Source organism: Strigops habroptila, chromosome 3, assembly GCF_004027225.2.
Source record: "Strigops habroptila isolate Jane chromosome 3, bStrHab1.2.pri, whole genome shotgun sequence".
Classification (NCBI taxonomy): domain Eukaryota; kingdom Metazoa; phylum Chordata; class Aves; order Psittaciformes; family Psittacidae; genus Strigops; species Strigops habroptila.
The window spans coordinates 43,512,677-43,540,674 of NC_044279.2; the positions used below are offsets into that span (position 1 = coordinate 43,512,677).

The window sequence follows — 27,998 nt, forward strand, 5'->3', positions numbered from 1 at the left end:
AAAGCCCCTACCCGCGCAAGCAGCCACAGCCTTTCTGCAATTTACATTTCTCCAGGCTGTTGTTGTCAATCACTGTCAATGTGGAAAAAATACTCAAAACCATGGTGCATGGCTCACCTCTCTCAAAAATAAAACCCCAAAATACACCGCAGGAGAGTCAAGTGAAAAAAAAGGTGGTGATGCTGCCTCCGAGCCACTGTGCACATGCTAGCTTTCCTATCTGGCTTGCTGTGTGGCAGGCAGCTGCTGGCCCTTGCCTGGTGGAGTTGTAATGACGATGTGGGATGCCTTGGCTACATCTCTTGCTGAGCTTGTTCTGCTCTTTTGGTTATGACTAGTATTTCAAATATCTTTAAAGTGATCTGAGCATTGCCTTGTTACAGTATATCAGCACTTGAAGGAAAAATAGACAAGATTGATTCATGTAGTTTATGGTTCCTGAAGTGGCTGTATACATGTTTTGACACTAGGGAGGGAAAGGTGCAAATATTTCTCTGTGCTGCCTTCAACTTAATGAGCAGCCCAACTGCTATAAACCAGCTACCATTATTTGAGTGTTCTTTTATAGTGAAGAAAGCCTCCCAAAATGTAAAAGCAAACAAAAAAGTTAAAAATGGGTGGTAGCTGTCATGTCTTTTTCAATTAGACTGAGAGTCATTCTGTGGTGATGATTACCTCATGTTTATTATAAAATTATAATGACGCACAAAATAATTGTTCTCATTATGCCTTTTTATCTCTAGTTTTCTCTGTACTACCAAAAGCAGGCTTCAAAAAGCCTAATCTTTTTCCTCCACGCCATTTTGTACCTTGCAGTCAACATCTGAACATCAAAAATGTTCATTATGATGTATTATGATATATATTATGCTGTACTGTTAGAGACACTGATTAAAGAAGTAGAAGAGAACAGAGCAAGGCAAAGATTGTTAGACTGCTGCAGAGGTATTAGTTGCTCGGTCATATTTACTGATGAAATTTTAGACTCCTGATGTTTGCTGTGACATTTGTAAGAAAGCTTTGAAGATCCTTCCTGGAAATAGTTGACCTGCTACACCAAGTGGGTGCTTATCTTTAGCTATGCATTCAAGTCTTGCTAAATTTATATATGTGGCTTTTGCAATGGAATGTACAGCAAGGAACAGATACTAGGTTGCTTCCAAAAGCAGTATTACTACATTATTGTGGCACTACACCTGGTCTGATAAGCCCTGTCTCGCACGTGGCACTGGCTTAAGTTGGTCTTACAGCTTTTGGCTTCAGAATCAGTTCTGCATGTTGCTCAGGTGTTTGTCCTTCTTCCATCAGAAGTTAGTATTAATGAAATGTCGTATGTTCACAACTTGGACAGGTCAGTGGGGCTTGAATATGTGCTTCAGACCTTTCCTGAAGTTAAAAATCCTGCTCTTAGCATCTTGCTTCATACCTCAATTACCGTGTTGTTCTCAGTGGGCAGCAATAAGACCAATACATGGTGTTGACAGAGAATAATACATACGTTGTTCCATATGAATATAGAAAGTTGCTTTCCTTCTATCTTTCCACCCTTGCTTCTGTTCCAGGTACCTGTGAGTGTGAATAATTCAGTTTTGCTTAATGTTTTCAGAAGATACCCTAAGACTGAACTTCTGGACCACAGTGTTCCTTTTCCCTGTTCTACTTCTCTCTTTTTTCTTTTTTTTTTTTTTTTTTTTTTAAACAGGGTTGTGAGATCTTACTGCCTCATTCTGCAATATTTGTGCCTGTAGAAGATTTAAATAACAGACTCTGGGGTTTTTTTTGCATCTTTGGCACAGCATTTAGACTTAATCAATTTTATTCCCTGGAACTGCATGGACAATTACCTTTCTTTTTCTTTTCTTTATTTCTTTCTTTTTTTTTTCCCCTCTCTGAACTGAAAAAAAACCCACCTCTTTTTTAAAAAATATTTTTTAAAACACCAAATTTAATTTTGTTGTACATGTTTTATAGTTTGTAGTGTTAATTTCCTCTTTTACGATTACTCTGATGCAGCAAGCAAATGTGTTTGCTATACAAGTTAAGTGTTAGTGTGGGGTGGGGGGAAACAATCATGTGAGTTAATTTTGTTCCATTTACATAATTTGTTATTGTTAAAAAAGCACCCAAATTTGTCCTAACCCAAGAGTTGTTCCTCTGATTTAAAAAAAAAAAAAAAAAAAAAAAAAAAAAAAAAAAAAGGAAAGAAAAGGAAAAATCCATGGCTGTCATTGTAGAGATTGTGTGCTCTAGTTCTGTGCACTTGGGTAGAAGTAAATACTAGAAGCTGTTTCAATCTGATTTGACAGCTTTCTGCTGTTATCTACTCTTAGAAAATGATTTCTTGCTAACAGTAGCTGTCACTAAGAGGTCCTGTCTTCAGCAGGCAATGAAAATAGCTAATAGTGCAGTGAGGAAAAGCAGTTACAATACCTTGTGGTAAACTAAGTAAGGAAGCCATATTTCCCTCAGACAAAAAGGTTGCAATATACCAATATTTTCCATGATGATTAATATTTTTATATCGCTAGTGATGACTGGAAACAAAAGGAGAAGAAATATTTGGAGGTATGGCATTCTTCAAATATGCTTATCATTAAAATCTTAGATTATGCTGACAAGAAGCTGGGCTCTCTTATAATACCTTTAGAGCTTTGTATTCAATAGCTACTGCTCTGGTACACAGCTTGTTGTTCACCACAGTTTTTTTTATGCCTCCTGAGTAGTGTGTATTTTAACAAGCACCACACTGGCATTTAAAAATACTTGGTGTGTTTGGAATTGCATTTCGTGATTTGGTGCATAATTTTTTTTTCTTATATGCAACGTGGCAGTAAAACTCCAACTCATCTTTTGGCCAATAGCCCGAAATATCACACTGCACAGTAATTATTTCTTGCTCCTTTGGTTCATTTCACTTCAATAATAATAAAATCACTCTAAAAGTGGTAGAAGTCTGACTTGACACTGCAGTGAATACAAAATGCTGGTTTTGAAAAACAAGGCTGAAAAGAGAAAGTAATTTCAGCGCACAGATTGCCATAATCCAACAGATTTTAGAAGTATAAAACCTGCTAATAATCATGCATGAAAGTTTTTCATATAATCACTGTTAAGAAATATCAGTGATATGAGCATAGCGTCTGGAATTAGGTATTCACAAATTTGTTTCTATCTTGCTAATGAACTATTCTTTGAACAAGCCACTTTAATCTCAGTTTTTCCCTCTGCAGTAGACTTTGGATCACTTCTTAAAAATTTTGGTGATTCATTATTTTATTAAAACCTCTCCACATTTATGACAGTATAACACCCCTAATAAGCTAGTTTCTAAATAATATCTGGATACATAGCCATTATGGTGATTCTTGGCATACTTTTTAGTCAACTCTTTTAGAAGTAATTGTCAGAGAAACATAGCACCAACTAATTATCAATTTTCCCAGCACATTTACCAGAACTTTCTGACACTTAATCTTTTGACTAGAGGTTGCATGGAAAATTTCCTTGACTTCTATTACTATTTTCAAGTTTGGTCAGAAACTCAAGTTTGGCTATGTTTTTAAGAAGAAATTACTGTAAAGGTAGTATACCTTCTGTCAGTGTTATAAAATGTTTCCAACCATCCGTAATAACCCTTATCACAGCCTACTGTATGGGGAAATGCACCCAATAATGAAATGATCTTATATAAATAAAAAATTAAAAGGTTATAGTAATAAAAGCATTTTAAGGATGAATGTTGTACAGAATACTGCAGAGTTCTTGAAATAAATAGGAAATACTATCTGCCACTCATAACAGCTTTAAAAGAGAAAGCTCAGCTAGTAAGTGAACTGCATAAAATTGTTTGAAAGTTAAATAAAAATACTACTTCCTGAAAGTAGTGTAGGGATCTCTAAATGGGTGTTACTGTTGCCCTGGATGATTAGAAAGTGTAAAAGGAATGGCCATTAATAAGTTTGGGAAACGGCCATAGTTATCTAAAGCAGTTGAGCATGCCACAGTCATCCCATCTCAGTAAACCAGTCTGGCTATGATAAATATGTTGGTCAGCTGAAGGAAAGTGGTTTACACTTCAGTTCAAAATCTAAATTTATTCTCCAGTGACAGTGTTCTTTCTTTCAGTTCTTCAGTAGTGCTGTAGTTTCCTGTGAAATCCAAGTCACTGTGGGATATCTGCTTCTCCTTGAGTAGGATACCAGAAAGCCTGATACACTTCCTTTACATATATAAAGGACTAGAAACAAGAAAACTAACTTTTTTTTGCCTTGAGTGTGGTCCAACAGCATCTCTAATCTGTGAATACTAAATAGCAGGGGGATAGGAAGGCAATCTGTTATTAATGACTAGCTAGACTTTTTTTCCCCTTTGCATATACTAAGAATTTAAAGAAATAAACAATTTTGAGACATAGACTCTATTACTCTGTTTTGAGACATGGACTCATCAGACTGTTATTTCTTCCTCCGCCTTCACTGAAGTGCTCTGCAAAATCATTCAACAAACTCAATCTGTGCTAAAAACTACAATGCAAAAAAACCCTGCCCTGGTCAAGGAGGGATTAGCTTTGGCAAGATGGGGGTTTTGTTGCGTATCAAGCAAAATGGATTAAATTCGGTATTTTCTTTGCCAGAAAATGATAGATTTTATTGTCCAGTTTGATTAAAAGTCAGGCCTTCAGTCCATATTCGTGTGTCCTTTGAAAACAGCCTGGGTTTTTTTCAGAGGTAAAGAGTTACTATCAATTAGAGGAAAATGAGATTACCTGGGTTGGTTCTCAAGCGGAGCATGTCTGTTTAAATGTATTACTCATCCAGTTGTTTCATTATTTTACTTTCTTTTTTTCAGAATATATAAGCTGCAAAAGTTTTTTCTTTACATAATGATTTTCACCATGGGCTACATGTCTTCATTTTACTATCTGTAATGGGTTTCAATACAGGTACACACTGAGGTCCCATTACATAAATCTTATAGAGAAACCAACCTTTAATGTGGACAGGACAGTAATTTACACACATGCCTCTTTATACCTCTTTTGGCACTGTAAAATCCCAGTGTAGATAGATAAATACAAGTATTTTATTAATATTTCCAATACCCTTCCTTTGTAACAGGGAGCTTTATTAACACTTAAGCTTGGGCTGTCATTGCCAGCCCTCACACATGCAAAAATGAAATGATGGCTGATGCAATTATAGTATGTGCAAAAGGCTTGCATATAGTTTTGGTTTAAATTACAGAAAAGATCACAAAATAGAGGGACTGAGTGCTCACTGTAATTTCCTTCTCTTTGCTTGGACCTTCTAGCACACTGAACTTTTCTTTCAGTTCTTCAAACACAGAAGACATTTAGAATATGGACTGTTAAAGATGGTAGTTAATAATAAAGTCTTTAGTTAGTTTCACTACTGGCAAAAAATGAAGGAGGTAATTTCATGACCCACCTTCCTCCCTGTCACCTGTATTTCCATACCCATGTGGATATGTATTGGCTGGCAAAGCTTCACAGGCTCTGTCTTGCCTTAGTAAGTGATTTAAAACAAAATAAACAAAACCATACAACTTGAAGTATTATGAAAAGCCTGCTTCCTGGATATGCACTAATTTCCCTTTTCCAAATCTGACATACATCGTTTGAGCGCTCTCATGATTCTCTTGGTTTGACAACCTAGCGCTGATTTTCCCCCTCTGTGGCTCCTCTGGCACATTTCCAGGACACTGTCCTCTCTATTCCCATTTCCTGGAAAGCAGCCAACACAATCCATCTACTTTCAGCTTTGAGGACCATGGCTGTCATTTCAGTCAGCGACGTGCACTCTTCCATTTCAGCTGGAGGCTGGCTTACAGTTCACATAATTTTGAACATGGGACATAATTTTGAACTGTATCATAGATAATTTTTCTTAGAACTATGCCTGCTATTTAAAAAGTTATGTAATTTGACAGGTTTAGTACGTGGTCACCTCCTTGCCTGAGTCAGTTTGTGCTCTGAAGAGTTTCTCAGGGTTAATCCTGAGGTGTTCAGTGTGCTCAGAGCTCTTCTCTTTGTCCGCTTGTATTTTCTGCTCCTTTGGCCTCCTCTCACTTTCTTGCATGATTTCTCGCCTCAAAAAAACACAGTTCCTTATATCATGAGAGTTTCTGTTCACTGCTTTGTTCCTGACCCTTGTGAAGTTTCATGAAATGGGCCTTTATGGCAGTAACGGCTTACTGTGTTTACATGCTTGCAGTGCATAGCTAATGAAGCTGTGCAAACAAAGGTGTGATCGGTCTCTGCTGTGAACAGAGCAGTGACTAGATTAGATTAGATGTTAAAGGTACTACGATCAGTCTTTTCAAACAAACCTGGATCAGTTTATTCATGTGATACATACCATGGCCTTCCCAAAAATCATTTTTGCAGGAGGGGTGGGCCTGGAGGGTGATGGATGCAGGAATTTTACAATGGTAATTCCACCAGAGCCGCTGTGTCATGAAACACTGCCCTGAGGTTATCTCCTTTAACATCGGGATTTCCATTGAATTAAAAGATAATCTATGTTTATCAGTCTTTTGTTGTTATCTTTCTGTCAGATGAAAAGTTATTTCCTGATGTGTTGGGGTATGCCAGGTTGGAAGGCAGAAAACTGTTGTACTGTCAACAAGTCTTGCAGTAGTTTTAGCTTAATCAGAATATCTTCAGAGTTGCAACATTAAACAAAACTGAACTATACAAAATGGGTAAATGGGAGGACTTATCCAGAACAATGTGTGTGTTGGTGTTTTGTTTGTTTGCTTATTTATAAAGGACACCTACAAAGTTGCAGTGAGGTTGTGGTTTCCAATTTCAATCTTTTTAGAGGTTCGCAGTATGAACACTGGCTTTATGGGCATAATCTCATTTACAGGACGGCTTTGTCTGAAGTATTTTATTTCTCTTGTGGGAGAAGTGGAAGGACTGTCCATGTAGCACCCTGGCTGCACTAAGGCAGCTTCTAGGAGACGTGAATGGTACCTCCATCTGAGAGATGAGTGGCTAGGAAGCATGTTTCTTCCTGAACTTGCTTGTTGACTAATACTGAGCAAGGGCTATGCAGTAGAAAGTTTCTACTGTTATGTTTCTAAAGTGATGTTATCCTGAAAATATTTTTATATTGTTAATATGTAAGAAATAACAGTAAGGAAGTGCTATTTCATCCTGTTGTATGTCAAACAAAAGTACTGGCAAGAATTTCTTCATACAGTAGTCTGTCACGTGTAGTGTGAGTGAGTGAGTATACCTGTCATTTTTCTTTGATGACTTGCTTTATTCTGGGTGTTGGCTAAAGACAACATAAATGTATTAGTTACTGTGATATTTACTATTCAGACAGATTATGGAGCCCTCATGCATTTGGTTCATTAAAGCTAATTGGATTACCAAAATCTGCAAGTATGTCCTAGGCTGAATGAGGAGTCCATACTCTAGACTAAACAGACGAAATGGTAATGCCTAAGAGCATTTTACCAGCTGCTCAGTCTCATCTCTCAAGTTCATTGAGCTGACAGAACCACTGTGCTATCCTTTGAGGAGGAGAAGTTAATTTTCTGTAACATAGCAAGTGGAGCGGGTGTATCGAGTTGTGATGCTGAGCGTGGTAGGGAGTGTTATGCATTCGTACCATTTGCATGAGGGTTTCAAACCTAAGAAACAAAACTGAAGCACTGCCTGCCAAAAGTCAGTTGGTTCAGTACCCATGCTGACATGGTGTTGGATATAGCTTTCATACCTCTGCATAGTTTTAAATTATTTTTTTCTTTCACCTGCTGTCATTCCAAAAGTCCTGGAATTGATCAACAAAGTGTTGAACACGTGATATAAATAGCACTCTTAATAAAAAGGGGAATAATATATAAAAGTTAGGAGGTGGTAAATCTCTAATACAGTCTGTCTCAACATTACGACATCCTCACTGATACATATAAAAAAAAAATCAGTGTATAAAATAGATTAAACTCATAAATTATGGGTATATAGAAAACATTTATCCCTTTAGGAAACAAGAAACAGGGCAGTTTTGCTGTTGATTTAGCAAAATGAGGTAACTTGATCAAAATGTGTCTATTAACAAGTGAAGTTTTGAGGGGAAAATTATTGCAAATGATATGAATGAATTTATGACATTTAAAAAAAAATAGTAGGAAAAATATAATTAGCTTGTACAAACCATAATGCAGAACTTATGCAAAATCTGTTCCAGTTTTAAGGTAGTAACCTTTAGCATTTACATGAACTTTTCCATTTGCAAACCATTTAACAGACATGGCCTAATTGATCTTCCGATACATCTTTGTGAGAGATAGTGGGTCTTTATTGTAGAAAAACTATCTAAAACATTGAGCTCTTTCCATTACCTTTTTTTTAGCATGCAACTGAGCTTTCAGAATATTTAGTGGGGAAACCTATCATGCCTCTCTGTTCATGAAACTTTCCCCATCTAGAACAAAGTGATTGCCTCATGAAATGTGAATGCTAAAGGCTGGAGCATCACTCTGCTTTATCAAGTAGTACCCTTGAAAGGAAAAAGTTGTAAGCTGCTGATGAATATAACCTTTCAACAAGGAGGAAAAGGTGGTGTTCTTTATAGCTATCGTTATAATCTTGCAGATGTGAATGATATAACTAGTGTTATGCTCTTTCTTCATGCATTGCCCAACAAAGGTAATTTGGAATATTTGGATGTTGGAAACTGTTGACTTCTATTGCAAATCTTAGCGCCTTTTTTTTTTTTTTTTTGGTAGGATGTATTTTCCGTCTACAAACATTGGTCTTAATGTTTCAACTTATTTCTCATGAAGTAGACCATTCTCAGAAGTCCTTGAAAGGCTGAAAGGAATGTCAGAATTTACAGGGTTTTGGTTTTTTGTGTTTGTTTTGTTTTTCTTTTACAGCTTTGTCTGCTTCCAAATGTATTTTAGGAAGGATGACCCTTTAACAGAAGTTAAGAATATAGATAAAAATATGAAATACACATATATCAATGTTCCCACAATGTTTAAACTGTAAGGAACTTAGTTTTCTTGGCCCTCATTTTGTGAGAATACTAATTGTATGGGGAAATGTTCGTTACATCTTTCTTCTGTATTGCAAGAACACTTTCTCTTCCTCCTTTAACTTCATTCCTCCAGAGGTTATCATGCATCTATGCTCCATTAGTGTCTAGCTGCATTGTTACAGTAGGCACTCTGCAAACCCATAGTGAGATATAATCCTTGGCAGGAAAATCTTGTAATTAATGGATGAGTAACAAACATCAAGAATACAAACAGAAAGGCACCAGGAGGCGAAGCCTCTTGAATAACAGATCTGAACAGGCCAGTGACAGATCTGTGAACACAATATACCTCTCTTAATTCCCAGTTTAACACCTGTACTTTCAGCAGGAAGAAGCAGAGTTTCGTAACAGGAATGTGTCTGTTTTCAAGGTATAAAGTTGAAGGAAAAGATATTTTCTTTCTATGCAAGCTACATACTACATGAAGTTTATTTTTACTGAGGCATCCCCTACTGTCAGCATTGTTTCACAAAATTCTCTTAATTTTTACATAGTCTGTAACCTTAGCAGTGGTCTGGCGCCTTACTCAGGGTAATATGTGGCTTTCAGCCTTTAATGTGGAGCTTTAGATAGATGGTAGAACAAACAATTTGGTTCATAAAATACCTGATCTAGAAATTTTCAGTGTAGATGCTAAGAATGAATAGAAAAACACACTTAGGCAAAGTTCTAAGAATATTCAGTATTCTTTATGCTCCCCATTACCATAGAGATGAGAGAGATTCACAACATGCTCCTGTACTTGATGCTGCCTACATTCTGGTGATATTGCCGCAGGGTGAGGTGGCAATGTGATTGCTTGGAATTCATGACTTTCATACTGATAGCTGTAAAGTAGTAATTTATAGTGCAAAATGAAAAAGTGTTAAGAACAGATGGTTTAAAAAAAAAAAAGTGTTCTAAATTGGAAACCTGGATTGTCATGCTCTAGTGATTGAGTCCACATAAAAGTTAATAGCAAAAGACAGGAGGTTATTTCTTTTTTGTTTTGGTTTTATTTTATGCTCCAAACTTTTAGAAGTTAATCCAGCATTTATCAATCCTTTCATGGTGACAGCCCCATATAAACTGATGCACAGTGTGGTCAAGGCCACAGGCATCTTCCCCATGCTGTTTTTTGTCGCTTTATCAGAAGCATCACCTAGGAAGTAGTAAAACCTCCTAGTTTTCCAAAAAGTTATTTTAGTTCTTTCAGATTTTACTCCATTACACTAGTAACAACTGAAGTAACTAATTTCAGGGGAAAAAAAAAAAAAAAACAACAACCCCCTGAAAATAAGTCATACTGTGATGTAATTCTTGGAAAATATCACAACATTTCAATGTGGGAAGTGTAATTAGTACCGTTCCCTTCTTGTAACATTTTAAATTTTGTCATACTGTTCTAACCTGTTTCCCGCTGATTTTCCAACTCAACAAGTTTGTAACGAATAAAACCATAGAACTTTGCACCAACTGTAATGCAAATTTCAAATATTGGTGCTGTGACCATGAGGAGATTATTAGTGTGCTGTACTGAAGAATTGATTTATATAAAATGTGCATATCTTACTTGTAATTGGCTTTCAAGCCTTTGAAGGGAAAAGAAGCAAATGGAAAATCCTTTTGGACAATATTTGAAACAGGAAAAAGTGTTTAAGAAGAGTAAAATTAGACTTCTTCCCCTTTAGTCATCATCCAAATAAATATCTTACAAATGGTAACAGCTAGGAATTTCAACAGGCTGCTTCTTTGGAGCTTTACAGTGTCTGTTGGACCCACATGCTTAATCATCTTTGAGTCTTGAAATCTAATGTCTGCAAAGTAAATGGGGGAGCAGGAATACCTTTTTCATGAAGTTTAGAGTACTGATGGTTTGGGTGTAAAATAGTAGGGAAATATGGAGGAGCTGCACTGTTTATCAACCTGATGATGGTTTTGATAGCAATTAACATTACTTTTACAAAGTGTTGATAACTGGGTTGGTAACTGTGTTGATAATTACTATAGTTCTCTTTCCACTCCATTTTTGGCAGGGATACAATGATACCTCCATCTTCCCATTCTTTCATGTGGAGGGAAATAAAAAATATTATTCAAAAGGTTGCCAAATAAAAGCCTATTTTTATCATCTTTTCATGTAGTTTGCAATTGTGGAGTATTTTTCAAAATTGCACATTTTTGCTCTTTAAGGGGTTTTATGTAAGTTAAGGTGGGTTGGTTCATATGTTTTTGCTCCCCTCTCTTATCTTTTGCCAAGTGTGGCTGGTATGCTTTCCTTCCAAAAGGGAAAATGGAGATCAGTTCTACTCAGAATTAACAAAGAAAGGCAAATGCTATTTGTCTACTGAAGTTTAAATAGAGTTTTTTTTTTTTTTTAATTACTTATCCTGTCCCCCTCTGTAATGGGAGCATGCCAGTATTTGCATTGCTGAAGGAATTGTTACAGCTCTGAAACGGGTTATTTGTTCAAATATCAGATTCAGGTTTTCTGCTGTGCTAGTGGCTTTTTTTGCAATTAAGGATTCAGTTTCTGAACTCCCCCTGTATTGAGATTCCTGTGTTAGGGTTCCTTATCATAAATGTTGCCCAGGACCATCTTTTTTATGTCTGCTACTTGGGAGCATAAATGCAATTGTGATAACAGAGAACAGATCTCTGGAATAAAAATCTATTGAAGGCTTTTTTTCTGGACCAGCATCTCTTCATCCCTAAACTTTGTTTAAGAAAAAACATAGAGATGGTAATTGTTACACATTTACTTTTTCATAGATGAGTCAGGAGAAATGCAGAAGGATTGTTGAGAGGGAATGCAACCTGGAACTGCTGTTATTAATTTCACAAGCTAAAGAATAGTAAATAATGCACAAATATTTGTAAAGCTCCATAGAAGTTTTCTTGGCTTGATGTGCATTTTTCTGTGAACTAAAGCTGCTAGTTGGAACTGCTAACAAGTTGTTTACAAATGACTTTGCTGTTCCCCAAACAACTTCAGTCTTTGTTCGAGTTTGCCTCACTCAAGTAATAAACACTTCTAATGTATTCATCAATTTATGTTTTCACTTTTATTTTGTGAATAAGTCTGATAGTTTAAGGTGAGAACAGTATTACAAAATTTCAGTAATTTGTTAATGTGAATTTTGAATGTTGTGTATCAATTTTTTAAACTTTAAGTAAGTCCTACATTTTCTTTAATCAGTTTTCAAATGTTTGCTCCTAGGAAGGTCTGCAAAAGCCAGTGTTTGTCCCCTGGCATAACATAGTGGGAAAGACAGCGTTTTCCTTTTCTTTCCTATATCTTTTTAAAAGTTCACCAGGTTGTATTTCAGTGATTTAATAGGGGATTTTAGTTGGATTTTATTTTCCTCTCCATGTTTCAGAAGAGGTGTTTTAACAACAAATATGTTCAGTAGGTTTTGAGTTTCCAAAGAGATTTTGTTATCTTATTTTTCATGGATTATATAAGGATAACCTTGAGGAAGGAGAATCCTTCTTTAATACTTTGGGTTATCCTTGTTAACAATTTTTTATTTTATTTATTTTTTAAATCAAACTATTGAATCAAATAATCGACATACCTAATTTTACAGTGCCTGAATACTTTTGTCTGAAACTTTACTTTGTTGCTTTGTTATTTCCATTTCACTGAATAGCATATCATGATCTTTGACTCAGTAGAAAGGGAAAGTGTTATTTGAATTAAGATATTTGCACACATTCATTTCCATTTGTCATTTGTCTTCATAATTCAATTGCAAGCTGAAAGTTCAATTGTTCTCTTTAGCAAGAGAAAAGCTTCTTAGATCCAGGCAGATTAGAGCGGACAACATTGTTCCCGCTTCACTGTTGTTTGTCTTGCTCTCTTGCAGAATGAAGGTTAGAGAAAGTTTAATATGCTAACCTGGTATTTTTCAGGCTTGTTAAATCTCAATTCTCAGTTTCAATGAGATGAGAAATTAATCATGTTAAATTTGAAGCTGAAATTTATCATATTCATTTTAATTTTGAAAGCAGTTAAATGACTGAGAACTTGACCTACTCTCACTGCAAGGTGGCATAAATGTCATCTTTAAAGTTTAATAGATATCTAGTTTGATATGGCCAAAGCGATAACTCTTAAACAATTGTTTATTTTCCTACTTAATGCCACAGAATTTCTCCTGCTGTTTATTTAAAAACAGCAGCAACAAAACTCCTTTAAAATGATCCATTTTCCTGCAAAGAGATGTAACTAGCACAGGGATTCTCAAGCATTAAGAGATTTTTCAGTTTATAATTGGCTTAGGATACAAGGTGGAGGAATGGATTTAATTTAAAAGGTTCCCATTTATGTTGATTATGATCTATGGAAAAGTAGGCAATGAAGTAGAGTTTGAATGGATTGACTGTTTTGTAGGTGTGTGGGATATGTGAGTGTTACCTTTGTTCCCATGCTATGATGGAGTATTATTTCTCAAAGACCTGGGACTGGTTTGGTCTCATTGTTGATGCACAGGGAACTAAGCAGCAGGCAAAAAGTAAATATTACAAAGCTGTTTCATTCACAGCTTGTGCTGAATAGGGTCTCCAACAGGGGAAAAATTGTACTTGTAATTAAAGATTAAGTTGTGGTATACATATATGCTTTAGCATCTTCTGAATATTAAATGTTCCCTTTTGCAATTTCAGGTATTACAGATTTTATATGAAAAATGTATATAAAAAATCAGTGGAATAAAAATCCATTTTAAATTCCAGAAGTAGTGACCTAATTTCTTTTTCTTTTGAGAATTTAATTTTTAATTTCTCACAACGCACAGATAAAAAACAGTTGAGTGCTGAAATTCAGCTGAAATCATAGGGTATGTTTTTAATAGGGACGTGGCTTCATTCAGGTATAATTTTGTTTCTATTTTTGAATGTGCTGAACCAATGTTGTTATAATTTTGCAGGAGAAATTTGTCTTGAGATATGGATTAAGGAATTGGATGCCAGAGATGTAGTTAATAACTGAAATTCTTTGTTTTTTTTCGTAAGGTTAGTTGTGCTACTTAAGACAAAAGAAGGAGTGAAGATCCTTGAGTAGCAGATGTAGCTGCTTTTCCATGTAGATCATCCTCTTTTTCTTCCCCTCATATACTAACAACCAAGAGGATGTGGCAGCTGCAGATAATAGCTGTTCATAACTTCTAGGGCTATGAGCATGATCTCTAAAAATAAGCATTTATTCTACAAAACGTTCTATGTAGCTTCATCTTCAGCCAGAACTAGGTCATTCATTTAATTCTGTGTTTAAATAGATGTGAAGATTTATACCAAGCTTTTATAGTTTGGGGAAGTAAAATACCCTTGGTTTTCATGTTTCTTTTAATGATAAATTGTGAAATTACTGTGTTTTATGTTTGCTATTTTCTGCTACTATCACTTCTTCTAGTATATCGCATTAAGTTAAATTAATCATTCGCAGTTTTACAAACTTTGACAAAAGTCTAAATGGAATATATTTCAAATGAAATAATGCAGATTAAATATTGATTGATATTAAAAAGCTGACACAGATTATTTCGCAGAATGTAAAATAAAGCATTGCCTTAAAACTTATGTTAACTCAGATAAAAAATGGAGCATACAGCATGAAGTGAAGCATAGATGAGAAACTAATACATTTAACAGTGTTAATAGGCTTTTTTTCCAGTCTAACAGATGAAAAGATGAACCGAATCATTCTCCTGGTACATCCTTTCATTTACTGAGCTTCAGAGTGGTTGGGAGCAAGTAACTATATAGCAGGGAATTGTATTGTTAATAGTAGCCCAAATGGTCATTTGATGTAATGCTTTTTTATGGGAGATCAGAGTGAAAACAAAAGTAGCTACAGATTATATGGAACATACAACTATGGGAAATTGGATGGTCACGTACTGCAGAAGCAATATCAGAAAGTGTTTTTCACAAATGAGTTAAAAAAAAAATCTGGGTTGTTTTTTCTTTTCTTACAAGTGTTAATGCTTGTAAGCTGGCTAGTCACCTTAATTGCTGCTTCTGAATTTTTTAGCAGTTTTATTTCATTAAACTGGAGAATAATGGAACATTTGTGACTTTTATCAATTTAGTGATAAATATCTTCTGAATTATTTCTCATTTTATGAAATACTAGGCTAAAATGAAGTGACTCACAGAAGAGACAATTTATTTTTTCATGGAAATACTGCATTTATTTTTTTTATTTGCCTTTACAAAATTTGTTGTGCACAGTTGGATGACATTATTTTTGTGAATCCTAAAAGGATTCCATCGGTTTTTTCCCAGCAATGGTTAGTTTATTCTGCTTGGAGGAAAATGCTGTTTGCTGCTTATTCATCCCTATGGCAGGATGCTTCTGCAGCAAACCACAGCAGATTGAAAGCGATGCACTTTCTGAGGAAAAAATATGTATCTGAAATAATTATAAACCTATTTAGCAGTGTTATGTTAAAACGACATTGAAAGTTTGCATTACTCAGGATTGATACAAATTCCTGCAAAACGATCGGCTTGAGTACTTGAAGCAGTAGACTTTTAACTGCTATGTGAGCTAATGTTTATACTTAGTGCCTCTGGAGGGAAGCATAGTTTGCCATGTATTGTGTGTTTGGTGGAAAGGATATGCATCATCTTTCCATTGTTTTTGATCATAAAAAGAATACTTGTGAAAGTAGAACTGTTTTATGAAACAACTTTGATGTATTTATAAGTATAATGTAAGGTTTTTTTAATGTATAGACATAGACTATAATTGTAATGCCAGTTAAATTAGCTTCCTGAATTGTGAATAACATGGGCTGTGTTTTCCATAAAATATGACTTCCAGTTTCTTTTTTAAGTACAGTTTTTGTGCCACTCAACACAACTGCAAAGAGAACACATGTGGAGCCTTAAATATTTTTTACCTCAAGTCCTTTTTAGATGGGATATAAGAGCACATTGTATAACATAATAAATTGTATGGAAAGGAACCACATGTTTTCCAAGTAGAAAAAAAATGCATTTTAGTGATCTTAGTATGTTTATATCCATCTGGCGTGCTTTAATCCTGGTTACTTACCTAACCATTCTTTCAGTTCCTTCATCATTTGTCAAATTTTCATACCTCAGTGAGAGCTGTGTCTACTCTGGGAAAATTTGTTGCTGTTTAGAGTAAATAGGCTTTAAAAAAAAAAACTAAAACTATGAAGATGCCCCAGTTCCACATTTCACTCTGCAGATTTTTATTTAGACGCAATATAAAATAGAAAGGTCCTTTTCTTTTGCTATTGTAGTTTGTAAATCATAGAGACATATTTTGTTTTTAAAGTTCCTTTTCCCACCTGAAAGCCGTATGTATGCAGAATGTACGCAAATCACTGCTATGAAATGTGAATCTCACAGTAAGATGCAGAAATCCAGAAAGCCAGAATAAAAAAGGGCCAACCTCCCCTCCCTTTCCATGAAAATAGTTTCTTTGTGGGGTTTGTCTTCCTGAGGAACTTCCTGATACTATATACTCCGTCATGTGTAATTGGATTGTAGCTCGCTCTGAATACTGTTTTCTCCTCTTGACAGCATGGGGTAACCTTGGAAATGTTCTCAAGAGCCAGAACAAGATTTCTGAAGCTGAAAGCGCCTATAGAAATGCCTTGTACTACCGCAGCAACATGGCTGATATGCTTTATAATTTGTAAGTATGTGTGGCTTTCCTGGGTTTGGATCATCTGTGAAACCTGTTGTGAATGGAGCTACTGATTTACTTGCTGGAAACGGAGATGATGTTATACTGTTGCTTTGTAATAGTAATTTCATTAATTGTGCTCCTTTAAACTATGGGGTGAACAGGACCTTTTTTTGGTCAACTTCATTGTATATTCATGTATTGGGTATGGAGAAGGTAAACTTACGAATCTGTTTGCTTTGAAGAAAGGAAAAAAAAAAACTCCACTTAAAGTACAGATAGATGAGCTGGCAGCGGTAGCCCTCCATCTGTTTCTGACTTGGCTAAAATGTAGAGGTGTTATTTAGACTTCTTTTTTAAGTCTGAATAATACTTGGTGGGCAGAGTGGGTGTAAGCACTTCCTAGCACAAACCAGTACCCCTTGGTTAGCTCCAGAGGACTTAGATGTTAAAATAGTAAATTGCTTTTCTCCTGTGACTGACTTCAGAGCAGCATAGGTTCAAAAAAGTTTAATTACTAGAATGCTGTTGTAAGTGGGTAAAAGAATAAATACCATGAGCATCAAAATAATTATACAGCAGGGAAAAAGATTTCCCAACTCATTAATACACCGCATCATGAACACTGAAGCTAGTGCCATGCTAAGCTTCCCACTGAGACAAGATTGCACTGCATGCCCCAGCAGGGTGGAGGCTGATTCTCTAGGTGTCTTGGCTGAGCGTCTCACCATCCCTGCTCAGCACTGCCTATCATTCTGGCGCTGGCTCACTCTTCCCCTCCTGCCACCACCCACCAAGCCCCCAGAGTGGGGCTGTGCTGCAAGATGGGCTCATCACCTTCAATAGCCATGAGCTGTTGTTTTGTGATGTGTGCAGAGAACAGAATCATAGAATCATAGAATAGTTAGGGTTGGAAAGGACCTTAAGATCGTCTAGTTCCAACCCCCCTGCCACAGACAGGGATGCCTCACACTCAACCATGTTGCCCAAGGCTCTGTTCAACCTGGCCTTGAAGACTGGCAGGGATAGAGCATTTACCACTTCTTTGGGCAACCCATTCCAGTGCCTCACCACCCTCACAGTAAAGAACTTCTTCCTTATATCTAACCTTATATCCAGGTGGCTGCTGTTCATTAGGTAGTAGCATGAAAATAATGTCCCGTGTGAAAAGTATCTGAGAGACACATGTACAAAAACTAAATGCAAATAGTAAGCCACTTTAAATAAATTAAAAAATAATATGTTCTGCCTGTAAGTCCAGTTTAAAATGGTCGTTTATAATATCCAAAATGAAGTTTACCATAATAGACTTTTTTCTACATTTTTCCATGTTTAACAAGGAGTAAGTTGCCCATCTCATTAATGTTCTGTACAGTTAAACATACTGGAAGCTCAAAATAATTTAATAATAGAATTTCTGTTCCAAAATCAAACTTCTATCTGAAAATATGTATATTTTTAGTAAACATCAGTTACACACGTACATAATTTTTTTGTCTGTTAGGCAGTGGAGAGTGTGAAAAGCATATTTTTAAGAAGAAACTCCATCTGCTTACATTTAAAAAATATCTTCTGAACCCAGCAGAAGACTGTAGGGAGAAAAGTGACCAGATTGATACTCTTAAGTTTCTCATATGTCATTCATTTTGGGGATGAAAATTATAACTATTAACATTTTTGTATGTGTATATAGTACTTTAGTTTCTTACTTTGTCATGGAGGGAAACTGAAGTTAATACTAGGGTAAGAAGGGGAAAGGGTTTGGGCGATAAAGACAGGGATATAAAAGAAAGCAGATTTCAGTAGATCTGCTGATCTCAGAACAAGCTGATAATGTTCCAGCTTTCCATTGATATATACCTACAAACTTTGATTTCTGTTGAGTAGAACATTTCTTGGAATTCTACTGAATTTGTGTAAAAGGAATCTAACTGAAATGCTGGTTACAATATGTAAGGCATGAAGTTACCTTGTATATACCTGTGAAAGTAAAGGAAGTATATTCAGAGGGAAGTGTTTGCTATATAATGTGTGTATACATATGCTTATGCAAAAAAGGATTTCTAATTCTTAAGCTATTACTATATTAAATACAATAGAATTCTTTCCTTTTAACATAAAAAAACTTCACACAACTGTTAGTTATTCAGCAGAAATTGAAAAATCTTGCATCATTTTATTTTTTGGTTTTGTAGTCTTTCAATGTGTTGGATGCTTCCATATCTAGCACAAAAACTAGGTGGTGAATGGAGTGTGCTTTGATATTACAAGACCCAAACAAATCGATTATTTTAAGCATAAACTCTGAAGAGCTGCCTGGCAAATTCAGCCCAGCTTTCACATGTAGTTCTCTGGTAGCCTTTTACAAAAAATTCTGTAATGGAAAAATGTGTCTTATATGTACTTACAAGAGGCCAGTTAGATTTGCTGTTTCTGGTTTGTAGTGTGTGTCTTTGAAACAGTCATTTAGTGGAACTTTAGGAAAAAAAGCACCCTTACAGTAATTTCTAATTACTGTATTTTGGCCATAAAATATCTGATGTATGTTGTAGTCTCACATGCTCTTTATTATTTTTTATCTTACATCGCAGTGTTTGATGCAGATTAATTGGCACATGCTGCTGAGTGTTCACAGACAGCAATAACAAAGTGCTATCTGATCGAGGAAAAAAATAAGGATTAACTCACAATTTGTAATGGGTAGTAAACAAAGAGAGAAACTACAGAAACAGAAGCATTTGATGATCTCTCTTTCAAGAAACTAAAATGTGACATTGGCTTAGCAATTGCCTATGAATGCGTTTAAATATAGAGGATTTAATACATTAGATGAATAGCTGATTTCAGTGGTATATTTTTATTTTCTGATTGTTATACCTTATGGCTCTGATTTACAGCTGCTTTTGCCATTTAGGACAATTTAAACCACATTAATTTAGATTGCATAATTACATAATCTCCATTTGAAGGTTTGTCTCATTCACGTCATTTCTCATAGTGTTCAGATGTGTCAATTCTGTAACCTTAAATAAATTCCTTTTAGAGGAAGGAATTGTTTATTATTTTCATTTATATGAAAATAATAAACAGAAAGTGTTTATTATTTTCATTTATAAAAACAGAAGAGGGCTAAAAAAAGGAGGGGAAAAAAAAAAAGAAAAAAAGCCCCTGCTAACATTAATACTGGGTTGGAGGTTCATCACTACGTTAGATATGGGTAAAAATGGGTTTGTTCTACTGACATTTTCTCAGGTCCAAATAAGTATAAGTGAAACATATGCATAGGTTATACCTCAGGATAGTTGTGACCAGGTCTGTCTTGTAGATCTGTGGCTTGGAACTTGCAAAACCTGAGCTTAGACTAAGGACTTGAATTCTTGTCTGGAAGCTTGTTTTCTGAAACTCACATGAAAAACTGAGGGTAAATTCCTGGCAACTCTGAAAGCATATGAGATTTTCATAGCAATTTCAGTGCAGAAAGGATTTTGGTTGTTGTTTTATACTGTAAAATGGAGAATGTATTACAAAATGACTTTAATAAGGTAGTTTGTGCTTCAAAAACATATACAGTGGCCTCCTGTGAATAACTTCTCTGACATCTTGGGACTGCACTGCAGGTAATTTTTGCAAATAAATCTCAGAGCCAGCTTCTCAAAGCAATGTAGCACTGCTGACTTCAGCTAGATTTCATAGGGTAGTAAATCAGCATAAACTGAGATTTCTTTCTATATTGTTGGGTTTTTTAACTGAGAAATTCATGTATTTTAATACTGTGAAGTACCAAGGACAGAGCTGTAGAAAAACAGTAGTTCTTCCAAACTATGCAATGATTAAAACCAAATTATTTTTAGCTTGTTTTGATTTTTCAGTCTTTGTTGCCTTATGATTGTTAGCTAAAGCTTATAGGTTTTTTTGTATTGTTTCAAATTGCTTCTAATTAATGCCTAAAGTAACATGGCTTATCATGCAAAAGACAGTTTTGCGTACGTGATTTCACTTACATTTAGGCTTAGCTGAACTTAGAGTATTCTTTTATTATGTGTATGGGTAACCTACATTATCTTGAGTTTCTCAGTCGATTTTAAGGACGTTCACAATCTCACATAAATATTGAATTTTCCTTTAAAATTATACTAATTGCTTTAAATGTTGTAGTTTTGGAGTATGCAGTACCCTATAAATGATAAATTTCTACCAAACATACATCCCCTTGCTTTTCTCCCAAAACATCCTATTTTGCCTTTAGTCATACAGGGCTGTGTGTAAAAGTATGAATTTCCATAAACTTAACTTTGGCGAACTTAGCGTATTATGTCAATAAATGCTGATTTGGTTTTTTTAGGTTTCTGTTTGGTAAAATCTTCAGGAGTAGCTGAAATTTTAATTCTGTAAAATCTGGGATTGCAAAAGTGGTTTATCGTCAGATTTTAGCTCTGAATCCTTGGATAAAAATCAATATGAGCAAAGTTCTTCCTTGTCTCTTGTTGCTAGCCTATACAGTATTTGAAATTGTGTCCCCTCTGCTTCTGCGTCTTAAGGGTTCTGGCATAAAAATCTCCTTTGCTGAGCTATCAGAGATGAAAAGCACTAAAAGCACGCTCACCTACAAACCTATATTGAACTGTGTTTGAACCTGTCCCAGACAAAGTTGCTGCACCACTTCATGTCATAGGAAATGAGTCAAGGTTGTGGTTCCTCTTCCTTGATAGTCCAGAAGTGGTTTTTTTTAATGCAGGATGTTGAGATAAAAAGCCAAGAGGATGCATCATCTGCTGTAGAAATACCTGACTATTTTTTTCTTAACTGTGAATGCAGACTTGTTACAAACCTGTTTGGAATTAATCTCTGCTTTGCCAGCTAGTTCCTCCTTTGTCAAAGACAGTAACTGAAATGTGTAAAAGCTGCCTTAGTAGCATCTTGCTATATTGTGAGACTGGCTTTTGAGGTAGCACTTGTGACCAGTGGTGTCCCATGGTGCAGAAATCTGCTCCAGGACTCTCTGTAGGGCCTGTATGAAGTACAGATATTTTTGTAAGATTGAGAGCTGAAATGCATCCAGGGACCTAGCTATTCAATTACATATTTGAAACTGTGGTGGTTCATAGTCCTTAAATAAACTTTCTCCATTTTATAAAATTAGGAAGATAATTCTTGGACTCTGCCATTCAATTTCATAACAGGCCCCTCTTGTAAGAAGTTCTGTCCAACTCTCACCTTATGTTGACTGCTGGGGCATGTGAGGGGGAATAGACATCTTGTTTGAGGACTGCTGGCATGGCACGCTGTAGGACTGATGTGTAAAACAGGTGTTTGTCTCAGCTATTGCTCTCTGTGAGCTATGAACCATAGCGGGTGTGGCAAGACTGTTTACCCCTCAGAAAGAGAATTTAGTGCTCTCTGAAACAACTTGTGGATTTGGCTTTGTTGATTCAGCTGGAGCATCCTTGCACAGGGAGGAGGCTGGGATGTTTCAGTTTTGACAAGCAGATGAGAACATCCTGGCAAGAAACAAGAAGCAGATGGGAACATCCTTGCAAGAAACAAAAAGCAAACGGGAAGGTCCTTACAGGAACCAAAAAGTGGACAGGAACATCCTTGCAAGGAACAAACTGTACGGTCAGCAGATAAAAAACCTGCTGAAACGCGCGATTCACAGATGCAGCCCGTGGCTGGTTGCAGTTGTTGCACATTGCTGGGGTAACGGCTATCTGATCGACGTCCGGAGACAACATGGTATAGAGGACCGCATGACCACCGGCTGGTTGGAAGACTTCTCCCACGAGTCTGGATGACAGGACGCTGTACGACCCCGTGGTGGTAACTTAACTATTTGACTCTCTCTCTCTCTGCAAATCTATCGATATACTGCTTCTATCCTTTTTTCCTCTACTCTTCCTCTTTTCCTTCTTCTCTTCTATTTTATTTTTTACAATAGTTTTAGGTAATAAATTGCATTATTTGGACATTTGACCTCGTTTGTGTCTTAATTTCACCCTGTGAGATCCGAATCCTCTTTGTACCGTCCACCGGGGTGTGACACACACCAGTGCCCAGAAGAGGGAGAAAGACGGGAACAATACTACTTCTCATCCCTATGGCAGCCCTCCCTTTGTCAATGAAACGGGGGTTGTTGGAGTTGACATGGTTCCCAGCCAAACTGCTCCAGTAATGGAGAAGAGGACTCTTCTTGCTGATTGATTTGCTTGCATTTGGAAAGCTCTTCCCTAGAACTGTGAGGTCATGACAGAGTTTTGACTGTGCTGTCTGAAAGACTAGAGGTTGTTTTGGGGATGCTTGTTTTGTTTTGATTTTTTTTTTTTTTTCCTAGTGGAGTTATGGATGCCTGTGCGTAGTGAGTTCTGCAAAGGGGATGGTCGTTCTGTGTTAGTGCAAACTGGATATGTTTGGGTTCTTATCAATTAAGAAAAGTAGGACTTATATTCCATTTACGCATTTGCTAACAGGATGTTAGTGGTAAACATTAAACATATTCCCTCTTTGTACTGTTCTTTACTGATTGGCTTTTTTGTCAATGAAACCTAGTTGTAGACTCCTACAAAAGAATAGCAGTCATTTGGTTGAGTAGATAAATGGCTTGCTTACTAAAAAACAAAACAAAAAATTAATTAAAGACCAAAATTTATAATTTCATGTACTGGGCTACTGTAGCATTTATACCTGTCTTTCCACCCACTAGTTTTACAAATGACTGTTGAGAGAGTTGCCTTAGGCAAAGAACATCCTCTGTTGCTGTGTAGCTGGAGACACATCTGTGTGGGGAATAAAAGAGGATTTTCTTCCATTTCTTTTTTTGTTTGCCAGTGTAGCATTTAGATAAATATAGTTCTTTGTAGATAATCCCACCTGAAATCAATGGGATAAATGTAGCTTGAGGCATGGATGAGCTGCAGTCATGGCAAAATAATAGCTAACAAACAGGCCCTGTATTAACTGCTATCAACCAGTGAACAAAATTTATTAAAATATTTCAGTGTTGTACCTGGCTTGAAAATTTTGTAAATATTTCACTGTCATACCTGTTTACCTTGATGACAGTTACATTCCCCTGTATTGTGCTTGGTCAGTTTATGCCAGCTTTAGTCATCGAGGAGTTTGCTTTCTAAGTAGACCAGCTGGCTTTAATAGGACTTCAACAGGAAAAAATTAATATGTAGCTTGAGAAAAACAGTAGACTGTCTACTGCCTGCTTATATTATGTGACTGATTTCCAGTCCCCTAAAACAGTTTTGTGCCATGTAGTATTCAGTGACTTTAGGCCAAAACCAAGGTGCAGAAGGAAGACAGGAAGATTTTTCAAGTTGTTGGTCAAGCAAGATGATAGGTAAAAGATGGCAACTTAAATAATTCAGGATTGTTGCAAAGAGCTCATTTGGGGGACATATTTTCCTGCATGTATTTAAGTGAGTAATTCTATCTATAGAAGTGATGTGCATCATTTCTAGATAGGCAGAACTTGCTTCTCACTTTTTTCTTTTCCAAGTAATTTCATCCTCATGTATTTCTAGAGAGAAACTTTATTCTTCCACTGCACTTGTTTTACTAGGCTAAAGGAGCCACTGACTTCCTCCCCACTCTCCTTTCATCTGATAGACTTCACATTTTCCTAGGTATGTCAGTAAACTTTCTTTGAATGGAAGTTTCATGTTTCAATTAACATTTTAATTTATCTGCCTTATAACCCGGAGGCAGACTAAAGAGAAAATAAAGTTTTGGAACTGCAAACTTGAAGCAACTGCTCCTGTATTTTGTCTTTTGGGGGGCATTTTGGGGTTATGCTTTTTATTTATTTAGCTTGGTATTCTTAGCCACTGTAGAAAGTTTATTAAAAAGTGCCAGAAGACTTGAAGCTCTTCATCCAAGTTTATCATTTGAGCTTACTCTTCTGTATCAAGCATCCTTATTTCAAGGACATGCTTTCCTTTGTTCATACTTGCATAAGGAAGAGAGAAGGCTTTGTGTCTCTATAACCACAAAAGACAGGTACGTACTCAATGCATGCCAGTTGCTATGTTCCTCCACTGGCTTATGTTCAATGCCTTGTACTGCATCGCTGCTTTTGTATTTTTTCTGTCTGCTCCTTCTACCCTCTGCCAGCAATCTCCAAAGAGCGGTTATCATTTCAAAGTGCAAACAAAGAAAGGGAAAGGCATGTCAAGAACAGATCCACTCCTGGCTATACAAAGAGCTTTCTTACATAGCTATCTGCCTTGGCCACCGGGAGAGGTGAGCTACTGGAGACTCAGCAGTACCCACAAGAAGTGAACTCCAGCTGCTGGATGTTCTTCCTCTGCTTCTAGAGGTCATTCAGAGCAACTTCCCCCACTCTTCCCGTATTTACTATAGATAAAGGAAGTAGCAATATGAGATGAAAATCAATGGTCTACGTTAAAAGGAAATGGAGTAGAACTGCATATTTGTTGAACCTTACAAATGCACGCTGAACCTTTTAAAGATGTCTTCAATATAATAAAGCATAGTAATAAACATGACAACCAAATTTTACATTGATTGTGCAATCAGGTACATTTGTTAGCCAAATTGGAAAGTTTTGGCTAAACATTTAGTCTTCCTTTTTATTTTCACACGTGCACACACACACATATGAAAGATGGAAATATTCACGCATCAAACCTTTTTCAGAAAGAGTTTGCCATTTTTTACAGACCATTAATCTGTTATCACTCCTTTCCAGGTCAGTGGAAAGGAACTAATTTTTGTCTAAAAGTTTTGAGAGCCAGTAGCTGAGGAAGCACAGACTCCATCTGCTATTGCCAGTTTCTCACTGCAACCCTAGCAATCAGCTGGAGGATAATGGGTTGTCTAAAGAAGGAAGGATGGAATTGGGATTATCAAAATGGGGCTGATAAGATGCTAAGAACTTCAAGGAGGTCATGGACTTTCATTGTTACAGCCTATGGGTCTCACTTCATTGGCCTCTGTTGGTGCTCCTCTATTATGTAGTGAGTCAGTTCTTTTCTTGCAAGCTTTGCTTACTATGCTATTTATGCATCAATTAGCTCCCACCTTATAACACCACTTCTTTCTGTTCAACCATGGTCAGTTTGCTTGAAGAACATTTTGCAATTCTCTAGTTGAATTGGCATAGAAAAGTTTTATTTTTAGTGATTTCAAGGTAATTTTTAGTATCTTTGGTGAAATTCTCTAGCTGGAAAACAGTAAATGCTAATACATGTGAAAATAAGACAAGGCATATTGAACTTTGCTTTCATGGCTTTGCCCTCCATTCTAAAGTGAAAGAGACTCTACAATCAACTCCAATGAAAAGGAAGCATTTCTGTGACAAAATAACCCATACTTCACCAATTTCTGAAGGAGAAGGATAAATATATAATCAAACTTCCTCTTGAAGCTTGTTGAAGAGTTATTAATGCAACTTAACATACTGCAAAGGTAATTGTTTCAAAGGCAACCCTGGGACTTGCCGCCTGAACTCAGCACTGCTGGAGCAGCCAGCAGAGAGCCTTGAGTGGAGGAGATCCCTCCACTCCCAGGGTCCTTCACTTGGGCTGCAGTTCCTTCACCAGCCCTGCTGTCTCTGCTGATCAGGTTCACTGATTTAGCAATGTGGTATCAAGGGTAAACTGCACTGTCTTTAGAACCTCAGGTCTGCCTCTCTGAGGTAACGCCTAGCGGAAAATCAATATGATTTTTGTCTTGGAAATGGCTTAGATGTTGTGAAATGCGGCAATGGAAAGGAGAATATAGGACCTACAGATGTGAAGATTTTCTTGAACTAGCTTTGAAATAAGTAGTACTTTGTCATTTGATCCTGGGGCTTATTTGTGTTTTGCTCAAAAGGCAAATATTTATAAGAAGGTGGTGGTGTTCTACCTGTCAAAACGGGAGACAGAAGCAAATACTGAACTATTGCTCATTTATATTCTTTCTGTGTGGTTAATGAGACAGTAGACCTGTGGAAGTAATAGTAAGCAGTAATGCAGTTAAGAGATTGGGATTATAATACATGCCCTAAAAAGAGAAGCCGGATGTTTCACAGGCAGTATTAATTTTGGCAGCAATTAAATGTGAAATGTTTGGGTTTAGTTTTAGTTGCATTTTGTGAGTAATTAGATAGAGGTTTGTGGATGTATTTATATGCCTACATTTTGTTTGAGCTTAAAGCTAGAGACAATGTCGTTTTTGTCATCTTGGAAGTGAAATATAACTGCTTTTTCAACTCTTCTAATATTCACTGTAAATTCAGGAATGCTTTGCAAGTTTAATGAAATGTTCATAATCTTAACTTACTATCTATTTAAAGAACTATTTGTCCCTTCATAGGTGAACATTCAAGCCAGTTATCTCTCAGAAGCATGCTCCCCTAATTTTATTCAGCTGAAAATTTTATTTTTTTATTTTCCTTTAAGGCTTTTCCTGACTTTGTTTAATCTGAAACTAGAACTAGAGACTCATAAATCTGACCATTTTTGGACTCTCAGAAGCCACAGAGAAAACCAGCGATCAATCAGGACCAATTTCACAAGAAAAGGAGGCACTTTCATGCCTTGTCAAGGTTTTTTAAATTATATCCTGGGTTTTTTTCCTCCTTTTTCTTCTACCAAACCTCATAAGAAATAGAAATAAATACTAATTATTTGCTGGAATACAGCATTCAATCTCACATCCGAGCAGCTTGGCATTTTTTTTTATGTGGTTAGACATGTATATATAGAAATGAGGTGGGGGGCAAGAGAGAGACAATGATGTCTCTTAATGGAACAACTTTTAAAAGGAAAGTCTTCAAGGAGTAGAACAAAAAACCTTAAAGTATCAAGTACTTAATCAAGTATGTCAGTACTAAAACACGTAGTGAACACAGAAGATTAATTTGGTAATAATTATAAATAAAAGTTCTTTTAATCCAAAAAGCACAAATGTCGTACACTCACCAGAGTAATTTATTTTGTTCAAGTTGACCAATTACTGTATTACTTCTCTTAATATGTGAAATTGTTTACTCCAGAAATAAAATATAAATGGAACTTCTGTGATAAATTTGTCACAAAATTGTGTCTAAAAATGTTTATGTTTTTTTAAAAAAGCAGCTTAAATGTCAGACCATGCAACTCGTTTATTTTTATGTTAATTCTACTTCTATCCGTAGAAAACTGGATCAAAAGCCATAATAACAACAACAATAATATCATCCCTTGGCGTAATAAAAATCTATAATCTAAGAGAAAAAAACCTATACAATTTTTTAGGGCAAACAAAATTCAGGTTTTAGAAAATTT

The 27,998-nt window shown here is 36.1% G+C and overlaps 1 protein-coding gene across 3 annotated transcripts in view; it reads left to right on the top strand.

Moving 5' to 3' along the window:
* Nucleotides 1-27,998, top strand: part of TMTC2 (transmembrane O-mannosyltransferase targeting cadherins 2) — a 279,242-nt gene that overhangs the window by 148,446 nt on the left and 102,798 nt on the right. For all 3 annotated transcript variants that reach the window (XM_030479700.1, XM_030479698.1, XM_030479699.1), the window contains exon 4: nucleotides 16,617-16,731. In XM_030479700.1, coding sequence (XP_030335560.1) covers nucleotides 16,617-16,731 — 115 coding nt within the window. The remainder of the gene's footprint in view (nucleotides 1-16,616; nucleotides 16,732-27,998) is intronic.